The following is a 17,899-nucleotide window of genomic DNA, read 5'->3' on the forward strand; positions in this document are numbered from 1 at the left end:
AAGAACACATCAGCCACACAAGGAAGGTGTGGAATAAAGGTGGTGGGATCTGACCTAGGGAAAGGGGTATGTGACCTAGGCAGATTTCCTAAGGCCAGATAAGAAAGCAGGGACACCCTCCTCTCTGGCATGAGAGGCTAAGGGAGGCACAGGCCTATTTGTTTCTTGCATTTTTATCCCACCATTTTCTCCGGGAAGTTCAAGGTGGCATAAATTGTTCTCCCCCTCATTTAATCCCCACAACAACCCTGGGCAGTAGGTTAGGCTGGAAGGCAGTGACTGGCTTAGGGTTACCCACAGTGAGCGCCAAGCCCAAGTGGGGATTTGAACCCTGGTCTCACAGATCCTGGTCTGACACTACACCACACTGGCTCTTAGCGACACGGGGCAAAGGGAATTCCTAGCTTCCACTTTGAAAAATTTATTTTTATTAAATTTCTGTATCACTCGTGGTTCTCAGAGCAGCTCACGACATAAAAAATACAATTATAAAAAAGCCCTGCCTTATCATGTAGTCTGTATTATACATGATCAGAGAAATTATTGTAGGGTAATGCTGCCCCCCAGTTCTTCTCTGTTTTCAGTAAGTGGCAAATGGATCAGGCTTAGAGAGCCCCTGCTGGGCTCTCTCTGCATGGCTGGTGCAGGGCCGCGGGCTTAGTATGTCCCAGCTTGTACAGAGGTAAAACAAGAAAAATGCAGCCTGTCAAAATGTTGACGGGGTTTCCACCTTCCCTCCAAAATAATTTATATTTATTTAAAATACATTATTCTTTACAAACAATTTCCTCTCCGCCCCCCCCCCCCCAATAGCATCAGTGGTAGGCTCTGATGAACAGTTAAGCAGATGCTTGCAAACTGTTTTATACATGGTACGTTTGGATGGTTCCACACACAGAAAAAGCCATTAAGTCTGTTTTGAACTCTTCCCATAGCGGAGTAGAAACATCTAAATGAGACCTGAATCATCAGATTTGTTCGAGGAATGAGTCTAGATAAACTAGCAAAGGCTATTCTAATCATTATGACTCATTAATGTGATGACAGGGAGAGGTGATGACCTCATCAAAAGACTGCAAAGCTTAATCGGGGCAGCTGTGAAGACCTATTCCAAAAGCAAAAGTTAGTTATTAAACCAACAAAAGAACCAATTTTTTAGAAGGTTTTAGAGTCCACAGGGAGGAGAGACTGCAGCCATCTTGAAAGAAGCAACGAAGGGTACTGCAGCTTAGCACCTCTCTTAGCAACAGGTCCGCAAACCCCAGGCGGCCATTTTAAAAGCCTTGCTCTCCCTCAGACGCTGATAGTCCGGAAGATGTTGAAGCCAGATAGGGCTGTGGTGACGAGGGTGCCAGGGCACTGCGGATGCCAATGCAGCTCCTTAATGTCGTTCTCTCCCTGGTGAACAAACAGTAGCTGGGGTGGGATGGAGGCCAAAGCTGGGTCCTTGGCCTCTGCTTCCTCATCTCGCTCCACAGCCAAGTCCCACTGCGTAACCTGGTCATCGGCGCCGGAGGCTGCAAACACGCCGCTGTCTGTAGGGTGCCATTCGACGGACGTGATGGGTGCCGTGTGCTGCTTGAAGGTGGCGACAGCTGACCCTTTCTGCAGAGAAAGGGGAGGACAAAAGAAGGGCTGAGTTTGAGGGCTATTGCTTGTGAAGAAGATTTGAAGGGGAAATAATGTGTACAGGTGTGGGGAACCTTTGTCCCTCCAAATGTTGCTGAACTACAACTCCCATCATCCCTGGCCATGCTCACTGGGGCTGATGGGAGTTGTAGTTCAGCAACATCTAAAGCAGGGGTTGGCAAGGTTTACCTCGCCTGGGCCAGTTCACTCCAGCAGAGATACCTCCGTGGGCCGAACCACATGTGTGCATAAGCGAGCGCGACTGCGATTTCCAGTGCTGCAGAAGTGAGTCCCTGCGCTGTGCTGGTTTAGCGCAGCATGCGGGGACTCGCCGAGCAGGTGGCTCGGCTCGTGGGCAGCTTAAATGACTCCCGTGGGCTACTTGTGGCCCATGGGCCTTAGGTTGCCAACTCCTGATCTAAAGGTTTTCCCTAACATATTTTGACAGCGATTTCTAACCTGGAACTGCCTGAGGTCCCAGATCCTGAGGATCCCATCATCGCCACCACTGACGATGAAGGGCTCGTTTCGATTCCAGCTGATGACGTTGACGTCTGCATCATGCGCCTGGCTGGCGGTCAGCATGCAGGCTTTCCCCGGTGGCGCCCGTGTATCCCAGATGCGGATGGAGGCATCCGCTGAGCAGGAAGCAAAAACCTGATCCAAGAACAAGGGCAAAGAATTGTTATGGTTAAAACATAGCGGAGAGCTCTCACGTCTCTGCGTCAGGCCTTGTTCCCCATGCAAATTCCAGTATGCCCTTATGAAGTCGTCTAAATCAGCCTTTGCCCTGTGCACTCTTGTCGAAGTTTAGCATCAAAACTTGTGCACTGATGTTCTGAATCGGACCAGTTACCTGCTAATTACAAATCTTGGCTTAACAACCTGTGCTCAGGTTGGCAAAGCAGTGCCTAGGTACAGTGACTTGCTTCGTATAATAAATATGTACGTTTTGTGCTGTTCGTGTCAAGCTTTTGCAGAATTTGAGATTTTGTCCAAAATGAATAGGAAGGAGTAAAGGCACAGGTATATCCAGTGCAGTGGAACACAGGTAAAAGGAAATGTGGGAAAAGCCATGCAAAGTGATGCAGTGGAGAACCTCTGTACTGCGGGCCTAATTCAGACCATAGGAAGAGTCTGCTGGATCAGGCCAATCAAGCCCAGCTTCCTGTCCTCCCTGTGGCCAGTCAGATGCCTATGAGAAGCCTGCAAGCAGAACCAGAGCATTTCCCCCTCCTGTGGTTTGCAGCAACTGGTAGTCAGAAGCATCACTACCTCTGACTGCAAAGGCAGAGCACAGCATTAGGCCTGGCAGGGGTCTTAATATGGCCGCTGTAAGGCAGTTCCCACCCCTAAGAAATCCCCACCCGATGTCTTATCAAGCTGGGTCAAGTAAAAATACAGCTGCAGAAGATCAGGAGTTGTTCTTTGACAAGCGGGGCTTACATTCAATTCCTTTGAAATGTAGCGGCAAATGCAAGCTACCCTGGAATTGGTTCCACTCAGGAACTTCAAGTAGAGCCAACCCCTAAGGAAAGTGGGGCTTGCAGCTGCAACTGACAACAAGACCTGCTTCTTTTGCCCACACAATTTGGTTTCAAACCACAAAGGCAGCATAAAGGAAAATTCTTGATTTCAAAGCATGTGAGGAAAGGAAAATCGTGTGGGCAAAGGAACATTTTTGCTTTACAATACCAGCTTAAATTCAAGCCCACCTGCAAAGGAAAACTTCACCTGACACCAGGATCTGATCTTCGACTATATCTTTTTTAAAAATACAAACCAAGGCCAATCTGATTTCAGATTCCATTAAACCAACCTTGTGGCCAAGCATATGCAAGAGAAATAATAGGCAACTGCCTTTTTAAAAAATAAAAAATGCAGCCTTAGCTGATTTCAAATACTTTGATTAAGTCCTAGGTAATTAGGAAGCACATTAACATTTCCCCAAGCACATAAATTTTCACTGTAAAGCAAGCTGCACCCATCAAGCCACTTCCTCACCGTAGCTTCATTTGGGGACCACTGCAGGTCTTCAACTGATGCAGTGTGGGCTGTGAAAGGCCGCTGATCTACAAGCCATGATCCATCTTCCTTGGGTGTCCACAGATGGATGTTCTTGTTGCAATCACCAGTCAAAAGAGTCCCTGGAATAGGTGAGGCACAAGTTATTCTGAACTGCAGTCCCGCCGGTCCAGGTCTCCTGTGCCTACGTTCCCAGCTCTGCCAACTCCATTCCCGTTCCATCCCAGCTGATTACCTGGTTTCTTGGGAGACCAGTCCACAGCAAATCCTTCCGTCATATGCCCAGCGAATGAGAAGACGGGTTTGATCTTGGCCTGCTCTTCTCGCAGAAAGGCTGCCATGGCTTGAGAGTCGGACAGGGCCACGAGGGGGCGCTGTAGGTCGTATATGTCCACCTGCCCCTTCTCAGACCAAACTGCTGCGATCTGTGATCCACCTAATTCTGTCACCTATCAAAACAACAACAGACCATTAAGGTAGAGAACTTTGCCAGAGCAGAGTGAGAGACCAGCAGGAAATATGGTTCGTACCCGAACTCTGTTAATACCCCCATAATGGGGGACCATGGCCAGTTCCAGTTGGGGTTTTTTCTCTTCGTCTTCATCACTTTCACTGTCGCTGCTACTCTCTGACCCTGAAGAATCCTTGCCAGCGCGTTTGGTCCCATAGAGGTGGTGCATCTTCATCACCATCAGCCTATTTGCAGGGAGCGGGGAGAGAAAATGAGAGACATTTAAATGGTGGGAACTACAGTTCCCAGCATTTGCAACAACTGACCGCAAAGCTGAGTCTAACAAGGGAAGGCCAGGGGTCCCACATCCCTGCCATAGGCCCTCTTGTCCTGGCTTCAGTAGGACAAGTGTAGCTGGCTTGCTGGAAGCCAAGCTCCTCACAAACTCACCTGTTGGCATTGGCAGTTTCAGCCTGAGTTCCAGCACAAAGGAGAAGGCTCAGCGGGTAGGTGGTTCGATTCTCTCCCAGGGCATCTCGCAAAATGTCAAAGCTCAAGCAAGGGGAACCTGCACAGGGTCGAAGGAGACACAGGGACATCAGCATTCATTTCTGTGGCAATTCCCCTCTTTGCCCCATATCTACTGTGAGTTTTCTTCATCATGTTGGTTTACAGTCATAACCTTCCTTGCCGTATGCAAACAATTGTTCGTATCTTAACATATACACATATGCAACACATGGTGGTATGTAAATTTACTGCGGATTTAGTTTTAGGCCTTTCTGCCGGAAATATTTATGCTGAAATTGCTTTGTGGTGTTTTTAATGTTTGTTTCACCTTTTTGATATAAATAGTACAACAGGAGGATTGACACTGCCCTTGGCTCCTAATTCTGTACTCACAATTACTAACTTTGTGCAAAAAACATGCAGTGGAATCTGTTTTGAATCTTACTATTTAGCCACAGCTTTTGCAACTTTACCAACGTGGCTGGTGAGAATTAAGAGGTCATGGGTTTGCTACAAATGAGGTTCAGTGCATACCCCTTGTCACTTTAAACCTACCATATATACATATATATGTATGTAAAGGGACCCCTGACCATTAGGTCCAGTCGTGACCGACTCTGGGGTTGCGGCGCTCATCTCGCTTTATTGGCCGAGGGGGCCGGCGTACAGTTTCCGGGTCATGTGGCCAGCATGACTAAGCCGCTTCTGGCGAACCAGAGCAGCGCACGGAAACGCCGTTTACCTTCCCGCCGGAGCGGTACCTATTTAGCAACTTGCACTTTGAGGTGCTTTTGAACTGCTAGGTTGGCAGGAGCAGGGACCGAGCAGCGGGAGCTCACCCCAACGCGGGGATTCGAACTGCCAACCTTCTGATTGGCAAGCCCTAGGCTCTGTGGTTTAACCCACAGTGCCACCTGCATCCACACACACACCATATCTTCTGGCCCCTAAAGGACGCTCCTAACCTACAGCCACTCATCACATGCCATGCCACATTCCCATAATATTTGTGGCTGAGATCTTTAGGAGTCAGGCTCGCCTATACAACCAAACTAACCCCTGTGTGGCCCACATCGAAGAACCAATGCATCTATACCCTGACAAATTCCCACCTCCATTCCTCCCTGTCTACAATCTTGGAATCCTTTCCCGTTCACCTTAGCAAGCGTCCCCTTCCTTTCCAGTCCAAAAAGACAGACCCCCCCACCCTTCTTCCAATACATGATCTGACCTGTGCCTGCACGATGATAGAGGCGATAGGCACCCTCGTCCATCACCAGTTCTTCCCCGGGTGCTGGAGGGGCCCCCTGTCCTGGCACATAAGCTCCCCCTCGACCCTTCTCTTCTTCTTGCCCCTTCTCCTCCATTTCCATGTCCTCATCCTCCTCATTGCTGCTACTGGAGCCGCTGCTCGGCTCATCCCATGTGCTGGGCTCCTCCATCTTGAAAGCGGGCAGCTGCTCTCCATAGCCACGCCCCACTATGGGCTCGGCATGCCTTTTCCTCCTTCGTTGACGTACACTCAACATAGACGTAGAAATGGGAGACTAACGCGAGCACTTCGATTTACAGTGTCCACATTTCGGTTAGAGGAGCTCGTTAGTATGACTTCACTGCATGTAAAGCTCTGACTTTTGAGTTGCAAGCGCATTCCAGAGACCACTTTAAATACCGCTGAAGTGTATCTTGTATGGAAGATTTTTCAAAATAACTTCGACCGGTGAGAAGCTAGACCTTCCTTATTTTTTTTAAAAAAGATTTACTTTTCAAGTTTATACACTTCACTAATTTTGCAATCATTTTGACATTTCAAAACTTGACTTCCTCCCCCCCTCTTTCTACGGTTTATTAAATTTATTTTTAATATCTTCTGCACGTCCAAATTAACTTAAATTGCTCATTTATTCACTTTAAATATATGAAACTTCAGGTTATTACAATAATCCTGCCAATGTTTTTATATGTTTAAAATTTATCTGTAAATATTCAATAAACCATTTCCATTCTTTTATGAAAATTGTGTTACAGTATCTTGTTGTCTTATTCTTCTGGTACGTTTCGCCATTTCTGCAAATTCCGTAAGTTTTTGTATCCATTCTTCCTTTGCTTCTTTGCATTTTATGGCAAGTAACATTCTTGCCACTGTAGTAGCATACAAGAATAAGTTTCTATACGGTTTAGGTAGTTCTGTCCCTAAGAAGCTATACCTTTTTTATCATCATCATCATCATCAATCGATTTGGGATGTTTCATAGGAAGCGAATAATAAATTAAATTAATAATAAAGTAGTTAAGCACCGTTTAACAAGGCTGTTTGTTGTGCCAAAGGCTGGATGCGGTGTAGCGTTAATGTTTTAATATAAAATCCCTGGACTTCAGTTGCAGAGTTCTTGTAACTTACTCAGCTTCAGCGCCCCATTCTACCCGTTAAGAATAAAAAAGAAGGCTGAGTGTTTGATTTGCATTTGCGGCACAATTTGCAAATGTTTCGAGGCTTTATACAAACAGACACGCGCATTCGTCACACAAAACAAGAACTTAAGAGTATAAAAACCCCGTTTCAGGTAGATTCTACTTCGGGGAACGCTTCTACCCAACCATAGCTACACTACATACTGTATTCCTGAATTTCTGCATTATGTCCTATGGGCTGCTATCACTTTCACTCGACATCCGAGGGGAAATTACGTCAAAACGATCATTGTCCCATGTTTGACTATTGGAATGATCGCTCTGTAATTTTTAGTCTACGTTTCTCAAATTCAGTTAAAAAGAAAAAGGAGCAGGTGGCCATATTGGAAAACGTTAGTCATTCTCCCTCTCCCGGTTGGGGTTCAAAAAACCTGCCCCTAGTAACTCAGCGGGTCAAAGCCTTCCTTCCGCACTTTGAATTCAAATTAAGATATTTTAGGTAAGAGAGTTTAGAAGCCGTATTAAGCGTTAGCACTGAGTCACTTTTTTTAAAAGAGAAGAATGCCGCCATCTTTATTAAGGGAAACTGCTGTTTTAAATAAATGCAGTCTTAGAGAAGTTTCTCTCTGAAAGTCAGCGCTAGAAATCAGAGTTGTGGGACGATGGAATGGCGGTAGCCCGTTTTTATGGTTTGAGCCGCTTTATTCCTCATTGAAAACACGGTAAAAGGTGAGCGCCATTTTGAGTATGGGCAGAGAATGCCTGCCGCCATTTTGAGAGGCGCTACTCCCGGACCGCCACCATCTTAGAAAAGGGCAGTCGGCAGCCGCGCTGTCTCTAAAGAGGCCGTGCACTGCATACCGATGCACCTACAGTATTAATTTTTTTCGAAACGGCCATTTTATGTGTGGGCAAGTTATCAAAGGACATCTTGGAACAGGGCAGTGGACTCCCTTCCCCCACAAAGAGCGCTATCCCGAAGCGCCATTTCAGAAAAGGGCAATTGGTTCCATTACCATGGCAACCGACTATTCACCGCAGCCCTATTGATTTATTTAAATTTTGTTTTTAAAGTGCTACTGAAAGGCTCAGTGGTATCCTCCACTTCAGGCGCCTGTTGCTTTTCTCCCCATAAACCCAGCCGCGGTAATTCTATAAATTATTCTACTTCACAGCACTTAAAAATCACTGTCCTCTCGTTCTCGCCTCACTTTCAGTGAATTAATTATCTAGTTAAAACGCACACAAATGCGCAATTTTGACTACTGAGATAGGAACATAGGAAACTGCCTTATGTTGAGTCAAACAATTGGTCCATCTTGCTCAGTATAGTCTACACTGACTGGCAGCTGCTCTCCAGGGCTTCAGGCAAGAGTCTCCCAACTCCACGCAGAGATGCTGCAGATCGAACCAGGGACCTTTGGCTTGTACTGAGCTATGGTCCTTCATATTGCAATAAGTGGAACATTGCCATCAATCAAAGGGCCAGTTTATTTGCTGACAGATTTGTTTAATATCTACAGTGGTACCTCGGGTTACATACACTTCAGGTTACTTACGCTTCAGGTTACAGACTCCGCTAACCCAGAAATAGTGCTTCAGGTTAAGAACTTTGCTTCAGGATGAGAGCAGAAATTGTGCTCTGGTGGCGCAGCAGGAGGCCTCATTAGCTAAAGTGGTGCTTCAGGTTAAGAACAGTTTCAGGTTAAGAACGGGCCTCTGGTACCACTGTATAAGTAAGACGTCCGTGAAAGTGGTTTAAAGGTTTTTATTACAAACATAGGAGTTTATATACGCAGAAGAACAAAAGCAGCCAGCCATACTAAGCAAACTAGATCATTAGTTTATTTTTAGTACTAGGCCTTAGCCATGGCACATGCATAATAAGTACTTGTGTCTCTGAGCATGGGCAGACTGTTCCTGAATAGCCACAGCTAGCTCTCAAACATTTGGGATTTCTGGCAGGATGTCTATGTCAAAGGAGGTGATTTTTGAGCAGGTGCGAATTGCAGTATTTATTTTCTTAGGAATTAATTGCCTGGATAGCTCTGTTGGTTAGTGTATAATAATAATAATAATAATAATAATAATAATAATAATAATTAATAATAATTTATTATTTGTACCCCGCCCATCTGGCTGGGTTTCCCCAGCCACTCTGGGCGGCTTCCAACAAAGATGAAAAATACACTAAAATGTCACATATTAAAAACTTCCCTGAGCAGGGCTGCCTTCAGATGTCTTCTGAATATCAGGTAGTTGTTTATCGCTTTGACATCTGATGGGAGGGCATTCCACAGGGCGGGCGCCACTACCGAGAAGGCCCTCTGCCTGGTTCCTTGTAACTTGGCCTCTCGCAGTGAGGGAACCGCCAGAAGGCCCTCGGAGCTGGACCTCAGTGTCCGGGCAGAACGATGGGAGAGGAGATGCTCCTTCAGATATACTGGACCGAGGCCATTTAGGGCTTTAAAGGTCAGCACCAACACTTTGAATTGTGCTCAGAAACGTACTGGGAGCCAATGTAGGTCTTTCAAGACCAGTGTTATATGGTCTCGGCGGCCGTTCCCAGTCACCAGCCTAGCTGCCGCATTCTGGATTAGTTGTAGTTTCCGGGTCACCTTCAAAGGTAGCCCCACGTAGAGTGCATTGCAGTAGTCCAAGCGGGAGATAACCAGAGCATGCACCACTCTGGTGAGACAGTCTGCAGGCAGATAGGGTCTCAGCCTACATACCAGATGGAGCTGGTAAACAGCTGCCCTGGATACAGATTTGACCTGTGCCTCCATGGACAGCTGTGAGTCCAAAATGACTCCCAGGCTGCGCACCTGGTCCTTCAGGGGCACAGTTACCCCATTCAGGACCAGGGAATCCTCCACACCTGCCCGCCTCCTGTCCCCCCAAAACAGTACTTCTGTCTTGTCAGGATTCAACCTGAATCTGTTAGCTGCCATCCATCCTCCAACCGCCTCCAGACACTCATACAGGACCTTCACCGCCTTCACTGGTTCTGATTTAAAAGAGAGGTAGAGCTGGGTATCATCCGCATACTGATGAACACCAAGCCCAAACCTCCTGATGATCTCTCCCAGTGGTTGCATGTAAATGTTGAAAAGCATGGGGGAGAGGACAGAACCCTGAGGCACCCCACAAGTGAGAGCCCAGGGGTCTGAACACTCATCCCCCCTCACCACTTTCTGAACACGGCCCAGGAGGAAGGAGCGGAACCACTGTATGACAGTGCCCCCAGCTCCCAGCCCCTCAAGACGGTCCAGAAGGATGTTATGGTCAGTGGTATCAAACACCGCTGAGAGATCCAGCAGAACTAGGAAACAGCTCTCACCTTTGTCCCTAGCCCGCCGGAGATCATCAACCAGTGCGACCAAGGCAGTTTCAGTCCCATGATGAGCCCTGAATCCCGACTGGAAGGGATCCAAATGGTCCGCTTCTTCCAGGCGTGCCTGGAGTTGTTCAGCAACCACTATGGTGCTGATACCACAGGGGTTGCAGGTTTGATCCCCATATGGGGCAGCTGCATTGCAGGGAATTGGACTAGATGATCCTCAGGGTCCCTTCTGCCTCTACAATTCTATGAATTCTAATCCCAACCACTCTTGGAAGACAGAATTCAGTATGACCTCAGCTATGTCATTTTCCACCACGTGAAACAAAACCAAATAAAAATAGTCACAAATAGTCTCCTTTCCTACAGTTGCCTAGCTTATGCTGCACTTACTGGGCGTAATCACAATTGATTCCAATGGGGCTCAATTTTGAGGGATTACATAGGAGTGCGCCTGTTAGTACCTCATTCACCTTTCTCCCTTTTTCTTATTCAAAAGGTTATCCACTGGATTTCAGCAGGACATAGGGACTGACGTGACTTGCCTGCTAGAGAAGGAGTACTGTACTTACATGGTGAGTTTACATTGAAGCAGCTCACTTAGTCAGCTATGAATGATTATGCCTCTGTGTGAGTAGAGAACTTTAGAAGGTTCTGCTGCCAAAGTTGCACTAATTCTGTATTTTGGATTTTTGACCAAACTCTCAAGAAATTTAAGAAGTATGAGGAGATGTTATTATATGTAATATCCTTTTACTCGAAGAGATTTCCCCAGAACCCAGCCAATATGGATGTGGCTGAGAAAATATAAGACTATTTCAAGGAGAGGACAATTTGAACTATAAAATCCCTACTTTGTGTCAGGGGTAGTCGAAACATGCAAAGTTTTTGGCATCACCAACTTTTGAAATAAAAAAATTGGTGGCTGGACGTGGAGCCAAGTACAGATCTGGCAGTGGCAGAGTCAAGTTTTGGGGGTGTTAATCTGGCCAAGTCAGAGTTGTCAGAGTCCTCTAGATCCTAAGGTGTAAAGCAAAACACACACACACACACACACACACACACACACACACTCTTAAAGGATAAAATAGCAAAATCCTCTTGCTCTTGAGTGGTTTAAAAATGGCAGGAGAGAGCAGCAAAAGGCCCACCGCCTCAAGGTGTATGCCTTTAACAGCTGCATGGCAATGCCACTGTAGAATATCTGGATTTTTTACTGTCAAACACATGAGAAGTCCCTGTCGAAACAAAGAAAGGTGACAACCTTACTGTACAATCTCCTGTGTCACTGAGTGCATACTCAACTTGGTGAAAATAAAATAAAAGGGCAAAAGCAATACTTCAATCACAGCATAAGCTCCTTTCACCCACCCTAGTCCATTATATTCATGTGGATTTTGCTTATTCTTGCATACACTCCCAAAATTTTAAATTGAAACTCCCAATTGAGTTCCCCAATTTTCATACTTACTGAGCCCTCTCCACTGTACAAACAGTGTACACTCAGGTCTCAGTTCAGAGCCTTGTGTCAACAGAAACCTGAATGTACACTGTTGGAGGCAGTAGTCCTCTGAATGCCAATTGCAGGAACTCTGAGAAGCGGGAGAGTGCTGTTACACTTGGCTCTTTTCGGGCATCTGTGAGAAAAAGGCTCCTAGACTCAATGTGTCATTGGCCTGATCTAGGCTCTTCTTACGTTCATTTTAATTTAAAAGATTCATGGGAAAACCCGACATTCAGCAGTGGCACATGCCATTCTTTAAAATAACACCACTACCCAGTTTTGCTAAAAAGTTCATAATTGTTCCTAGATATGAACAATATTTATTTAATGACTTAATCAGCACATATTTACCTGGCCTTTCAGCCGAAAAGGTTCCCAGAGTGGCTTACAAAGATCAGAAATAGAGTCCCTGATCTTGGGATTACAAAGTCATGGCACGAAAGAAGAGATTGCGAGGGAAGAAGAAAAAACATGCAAACTCAGACTTTAGTTCTAAATTGCAAAGTTCTTACAATAACCAGCTGGAATAGAAATGGTTCAAGCAGAAGAGGAGCCAAACCCATCTCTCCCTCTGCTGAAACCTGATGGAATGGATGTGACTGAATGATAGATGGGGGAGAGGGGAAGCCTGATGGAATTGGTTTCTCAGCAGAGTTGATAGGGTGATCCTGCCTTGCTTCTCTCCCTCTGCTGCAATCTGCCTGTCCAGGCATAGCTAGATTTAGTTCTGTTAAGAATAACAAACACCAATCATTTTCTTTTCGTTTGCAAATGTGAAGGAGATTCTAACTCGCCATAAGCAACTTGGTAAATAACTTACAAGCCTGCTTAAGAAACAAACAAAAAGAGTTCTTAAAATCTGTTGAAACTTTTATCCAAGGGCTGCCAAGTAGAGACAAAACTTGCTCCCTGGGAAACCAGTTCCCAACCCCAGCAGCTCCTGTGTTTTGCACCAGTGCTTCGCCTTGGCCAGATATCCACACTACAGGACTCCCTACTGCTTTGGCCTTGGTACAGCGCTCTCTCCGCTGCCCCACCCCCACCTTGTGTCTCTGAGATTACAGCAATCCCAGTTTCCTTTGAATCCCAGCCCTGCAGGCTGCCATCTATCCTCAGCAGGATCATAAATTGCTAACAAGCATGTCCCGAAGCCTGCCGGCTGCCACGGCTCAGCCAGAAACTTGCTGTGTGCAGTCGAGCGGGAGGGTCGCATCCCATAATGTGACAAGGCAGGCAGCGCACCGGCAGGTTCTGGTGGCGGGCAGCTGAAGCTGCTGGCTGCTGGTGACAGTGACAGTTGGATGCTGTACGATAGTAAGCCAGCGCTGAAAGGGCAAGGAAGAAGAGAAACAGCAGCTTGAGAAGTTGGAGGGTATCAGCAGGGGGCACCACAGTAGAGGCATCACAGGCTATGGCACTTCAGGGTCACATCAACGTGGCACCAGACTCCTACCTTTTGAACGAGGGCAGGTGCTACTGTATGTTTGTTACAGCACATGGGGATAACCCAACAGTTATGAAGTCCAAGGTTGTGCCACACTTTAGGGTACCATTAAAAGGCAGGAAACTGGCAATGATTTGGTTTACCTGATGTGCTTTTCATCTGGGTGGCATTTTTGCATTGTCTGTCTTGAGCTGCCTCTGAGAACAGAGGTGAAGAAACTTTCTGGCAGGTTGAGAGGTGTCAAGTTCCTGAATGCTGAAAAAAACAATTTGGGAGTCTTGCAGCCTTTTTTACATTTCTTCTGGCAAGGCTCTGGTGCCTTAAAACAGCTGCATGTCAGCCAGAAATTCAATAGGTGAGGCTCCTGTCAGCATGAGGAATCCTTTTACTTATTGAATTTTTCTCTACGGTGCAGCTAAGAAAGGTTCCAGGAACTGCCAGAGCAAGGCAGCAACCCTAACTTTCCAGAAGGGCCATAGCTCAGTGGTTGTGGCACCTGCTTTACTTGTGTAAAGTCCCCATCATCTCTTGTCAAAAATATTGGGTAACCCTGCCTACCATGTCGGGACAGACATTACTGCATTGGACTGTCCACTGGTTGACTCATGAAGTTGCTTCTTTATACGTATCTGCTAACAAACCAGGTCCTGAAGCCAGATGCAGGTGGGGGCGAGGAGTTGAGTGTTAGCAAAGATAGTTGTGGAGTGGGGCAGTTCCTCCTTGGTTAGAAGCCACCTGGCTAGTCAAAAGACCTGCACAGATAATTTGCCAGGGTGGTTTGCTTTCCACCTTGGGCTTTTCCTTACAGCTCAGCTCAGCCTCAGCTTTCTCTTATTTATAATGCCTGTAACACTTTTTAACGTAGGAAGGGATTTGCAGTTGTCAGCTCATAACAACAGCCCTGTGAAGCCAAGTTGTTAGGCTGAGAGACTGTGTCTTTACCAAGGTCACACAGTGAGCTTCATGGCAGAGCAAGGAGCTGAAATAGTGCTTCACACTCAAGGCTGTGTGCAAACAATAATTCCTGAAGAGCAGGTGTAGGGATGTGTTTGTGTGTATTCATAGAATCTGTGTGTGTGTGTGTGAGTGAGTGAGTGAGAGAGAGAGAGAGAGAGAAAGACTTTCCTCTTAAAGCAGTCTTTCCTGACACTAGCTCCATTCCCACTGCTGCACAAATGTGACAAACTCTTCTGATACCCTTCGCCAGGCTTTCTGTATTGCCAAATCAGCCCCAGTGAATTCCCACTCACTCACACCTGGGCATCAAGTATATGCCCAGCCTCATCTATCCCAAGCTGCAAGCAAATTTCTCTCAAATTTTGTACTTGTGGGGAACTGCAGCAGTGCCTGCTTCAGTCCCAGAGCCCTTTCAAGCATGTGACCATTAGATAAAGAATCGGTATCTCTGTAGAGTCAGTACCCTAAAGCTGACAGCTTACCTCAGTGTCCTACTTCATGAGCACAATGTGCTTTTTTTGTCCAATTAGGGTAAACCAAAGAAGAGTTTTGTTAGGATAGGAATGACCGGTTGGATAAAGAGTAAGACAGGACAAAGTTGCTGAACAAAATAAAATACAAATGCAATTTATAGTTTATACTCATGCTCCAGTAGTTACCTTCCAGTGCAACTGATTTGTGTAAGCGTGCTTGTGTGAGTGGGACCCAAATTCCCTCTTTTAAGGTAAAGATCCATCCCTTCCAAGTTTTAAAAGCCCTCTCCAGTTATCTCAACCTAGAGTGGTTTTTTTTGAAACCAGCCTGTAACATACTGAGTTAATTTAGGAGGTTTCCCTGAGGACTGCTGGTGATGTCTTAGTGGTAGAACTCCTGCTTTTCATGCAGACGTTCTGCGGTTCAGCTCCTAGTGTCTTGAGACCTTGGCAAGCTGCTTGGAGTCAATAGTATACAGTACTAAACTAAATGAGTCAATGGCAGTTTCACACATGAGTGATCGCTAGCTTTGAGGAGAGTCCTGGGCAAACAATCCTCTGGTAAGCCCCTTCCTCTGTCAGTGAGCCCTGGCAAGCTTAGGAGCCTGTATCCCTTCCAAGCAGTTGCGGGCAACTGGGTCTCTCAGCCCTTTAGTTTTCCCACAATGCTCCAGAGCAACATTGGGTTGAGAGCAGAGTGACTCGATCTAGCCTTCTTTTGTTGTTCAGAGTCCCTCAAAGGACACCGAGAGGGTGGACATCTACATTGGGATCTCTGCACAGGGGACCTGGCAGCTGCCCAAGGATGTCAGGTGCTGACAGCAGCCTAGTGGCTCCAGCTCCTGCTGCCATCTCAGTAGGAACATAGGAAGTTGCCTTATACCAGATCAGGCCTTTGGTCCATCGAGCCCAGTATTCTCTATTCTGATTGGCAGTGGCTCTTTAGGGTTTCTGGTGAAGGTCTTCCCAAGCCTGTGCTCCACTCCAGAGTCATGATCTCTGCAGGAGATCTCTCCCCTCCAAAGTTGGCCATGTGGACTTCCTTTTGCCCCCTTTGCTACTCTCCTTCTAAATTTCCCTAGTATAACTTGTTTAATCTAGCATTCCTTCTTCTGCCAGAGGGCAAAAATATGCCTTGGTCCCCATTCCCGGTGTGTAGGCCAGACAATGACTTCACCCTTGTTGTTCAAATGCAGGCTTCTTGCCCACCTGCGTTGGCAAGGAACCTTATCAATTAAGGAGAAAGGCTGGATTCATCCAGCCACCTGGGATTGCTCCATTGCCTATTCATTGTTTGTGGTGGGGGTAGGGCAAGGGCATGTTATGGGGGAATGTGAATGGGTAGCACTCCAAACTAGCTCACTGTTCAGTTTTATTACGTTTAAAAATGCATTTTCATGTCAGTAATTGGATCTAAACAATCTGATCTGTGTCAGTGAGAAGCTGTCCTGGATTCTGCCCCATCCCAGCCTCACCATCTCCACTGAAGTGGCAATTCTTTCTCTGTGGTGCTGGAAAATACGGGGCAATGACCAGAATGGAAATTAGGGGCTTCACTGCAGGTTGCAGCCACTGGGTGGCACTCTAATTTCACAACTGCAAGGCGGCTGAAAAGGGTTGAACTCACAGCCCTGTGCCTGCCGCAGCAGTGGCAGCTGGCTGTTTGGAACCTCTGCAGAGCCAGTGCGTCCGGGACAAAAGTCCCATCCGTCTAGATTATGGGCCAGTTCTAATCATAGCTCCTCCTCCTTCCCCACTGCCATAGTCCCAAATCTGAGTTATTCCTCCCCCTCCTTCAACTCCCACAAGCCTTCCTCTGTTATCTCAGCCTGGGGTATTTTACAGAAGCCAGCCTGTAACATACTGGGTTAATTTAATGGGCTCCCCTTGGGACTTTGGGCCTGTTTATGTTGTAGCTTTTCCGCTGATTTCCCAATTTGATATGAAAGCTAAATTAAGCAGTGGCATGGCTTGCGGGTCTCGCCCGCTGCATACCAGGGAGGCGTTGGCACCTCGTGGGTTTGCTGCAGGCCTCCCATGGGACTTGCCACCTGTCAGGGCTGCAGTCAGCATGAAAATTAACACTAGTCACTGAACGCTCCGAAAGCAAGAGGGGAAAATGAAAAGGAGCCGCCCTGATTCAGGGTAGTGCATGACAGGATGGGGAGAAGGGTGAGAGGGCTATGGGCTTGAGGGCATCAGAAGACTTTAAAAGGCATGGGATTTTAAAAAGTGGGGGAAGAAAAATCAGACTTATGGTTCAGCTGAGTGAGCTACCCTGCCATAGAAAAGTCCATAGGATGATGCTCAAAGGTGAAAAGGCATCACTCATGGCCCGTGAGCCAGCAAAATGAGCAGAGGCAGACTGCTGTGGCAGCCCATCTGCTTTTGTCATTGCTACATCACCAGATGCTCTTTCTGCATCAGCCTTCCCCAACCTGGGCACAAATGGTATCTGGAAGGCTCTGGGTTGGGAAAGGCAGTTCTAGATGTCCTGTCACAGGAGGTCAAAGCCTTTACTTGGCGAAAGAGAAGGTCTGAGAGGGAACAGGGCAAGGGCACCATCAAGCCTTAGGGGAGACAGTTCATCCACCCTCTGTCCTAAAGGCTCATTAGCCCTTGCAGAGCTAGCTACACACCTGCAGCCTGACCAAGCCTTAAGAGCAGTGCTTGAGACCCATCAGGCTGATTAATATAAAGGGGGAGGGCTTTCTCAGTGGCAATCCCACACCTTGGAAACTTCCCACCCACAGAGATTCATAGAGCCTTGTTGCTGCTGGTCTCTCTCACCCAATTCCCCAAAACCTCTGAAGCCTCATTTATTCAAGTCTGCATTGGCTGAATTGTGCTGTACGTGGAAAAAAATCTTTAGCTGCTGCTGGTTGGTGTGTGTGTGTTTGCAATTGTATTTTTGTGTGCTTTACAGTTTTGTAACCTGTCTTTGTGCTTTGAAACATTGGTCACAAGGTTGCGTAGCGCAATCTTGGGTTATAACCAAGTTTCTTAATGCAAAAATGGAAGGCGCTGGGAGCAGCTTTCCTTGAAGTAACATGTCAAGTAAAGTCCTGTTTCTCTACAGCTATCCTGGATCCTCACACAGTGGCTGATTTGATATCATACTTTTAACATGAGGGCTGTGTTATGGCTTGATTTT

At 46.7% G+C, this 17,899-nt stretch overlaps 2 protein-coding genes across 5 annotated transcripts in view; one reads left to right on the forward strand and one right to left on the reverse strand.

The window, feature by feature from the left end:
* Positions 1-709: 709 nt before the first annotated feature.
* Positions 710-6,159, reverse strand: GRWD1 (glutamate rich WD repeat containing 1). The gene is made up of 7 exons (XM_081837425.1): positions 5,847-6,159; positions 4,556-4,673; positions 4,185-4,350; positions 3,890-4,103; positions 3,634-3,776; positions 2,089-2,286; positions 710-1,605 (listed from the first exon to the last, which is right to left on the reverse strand). Exons 1-7 carry the CDS (start codon positions 6,142-6,144, stop codon positions 1,294-1,296), a joined length of 1,449 nt encoding a protein of 482 aa, XP_081693551.1. The 5' UTR covers positions 6,145-6,159; the 3' UTR covers positions 710-1,293.
* Positions 6,160-7,376: 1,217 nt separating this feature from the next.
* KDELR1 (KDEL endoplasmic reticulum protein retention receptor 1) overlaps positions 7,377-17,899 on the forward strand; it is a 134,521-nt gene continuing 123,998 nt past the window's right edge. For 2 of the 4 annotated variants that reach the window (XM_081837509.1, XM_081837508.1), the window contains exons 1-2: positions 7,377-7,526; positions 10,867-10,942. The gene's annotated coding sequence lies outside the window, so the exon portion shown is untranslated. Of the gene's footprint in view, positions 7,527-8,049; positions 8,174-10,866; positions 10,943-17,899 lie in introns of those variants that run through there. The other 2 variants (XM_081837511.1, XM_081837510.1) reach the window with 1 other exon arrangement.

The sequence above is a fragment of the Podarcis erhardii genome (genome assembly GCF_964252035.2).
Source record: "Podarcis erhardii genome assembly, chromosome: 13".
NCBI lineage: Eukaryota > Metazoa > Chordata > Lepidosauria > Squamata > Lacertidae > Podarcis > Podarcis erhardii.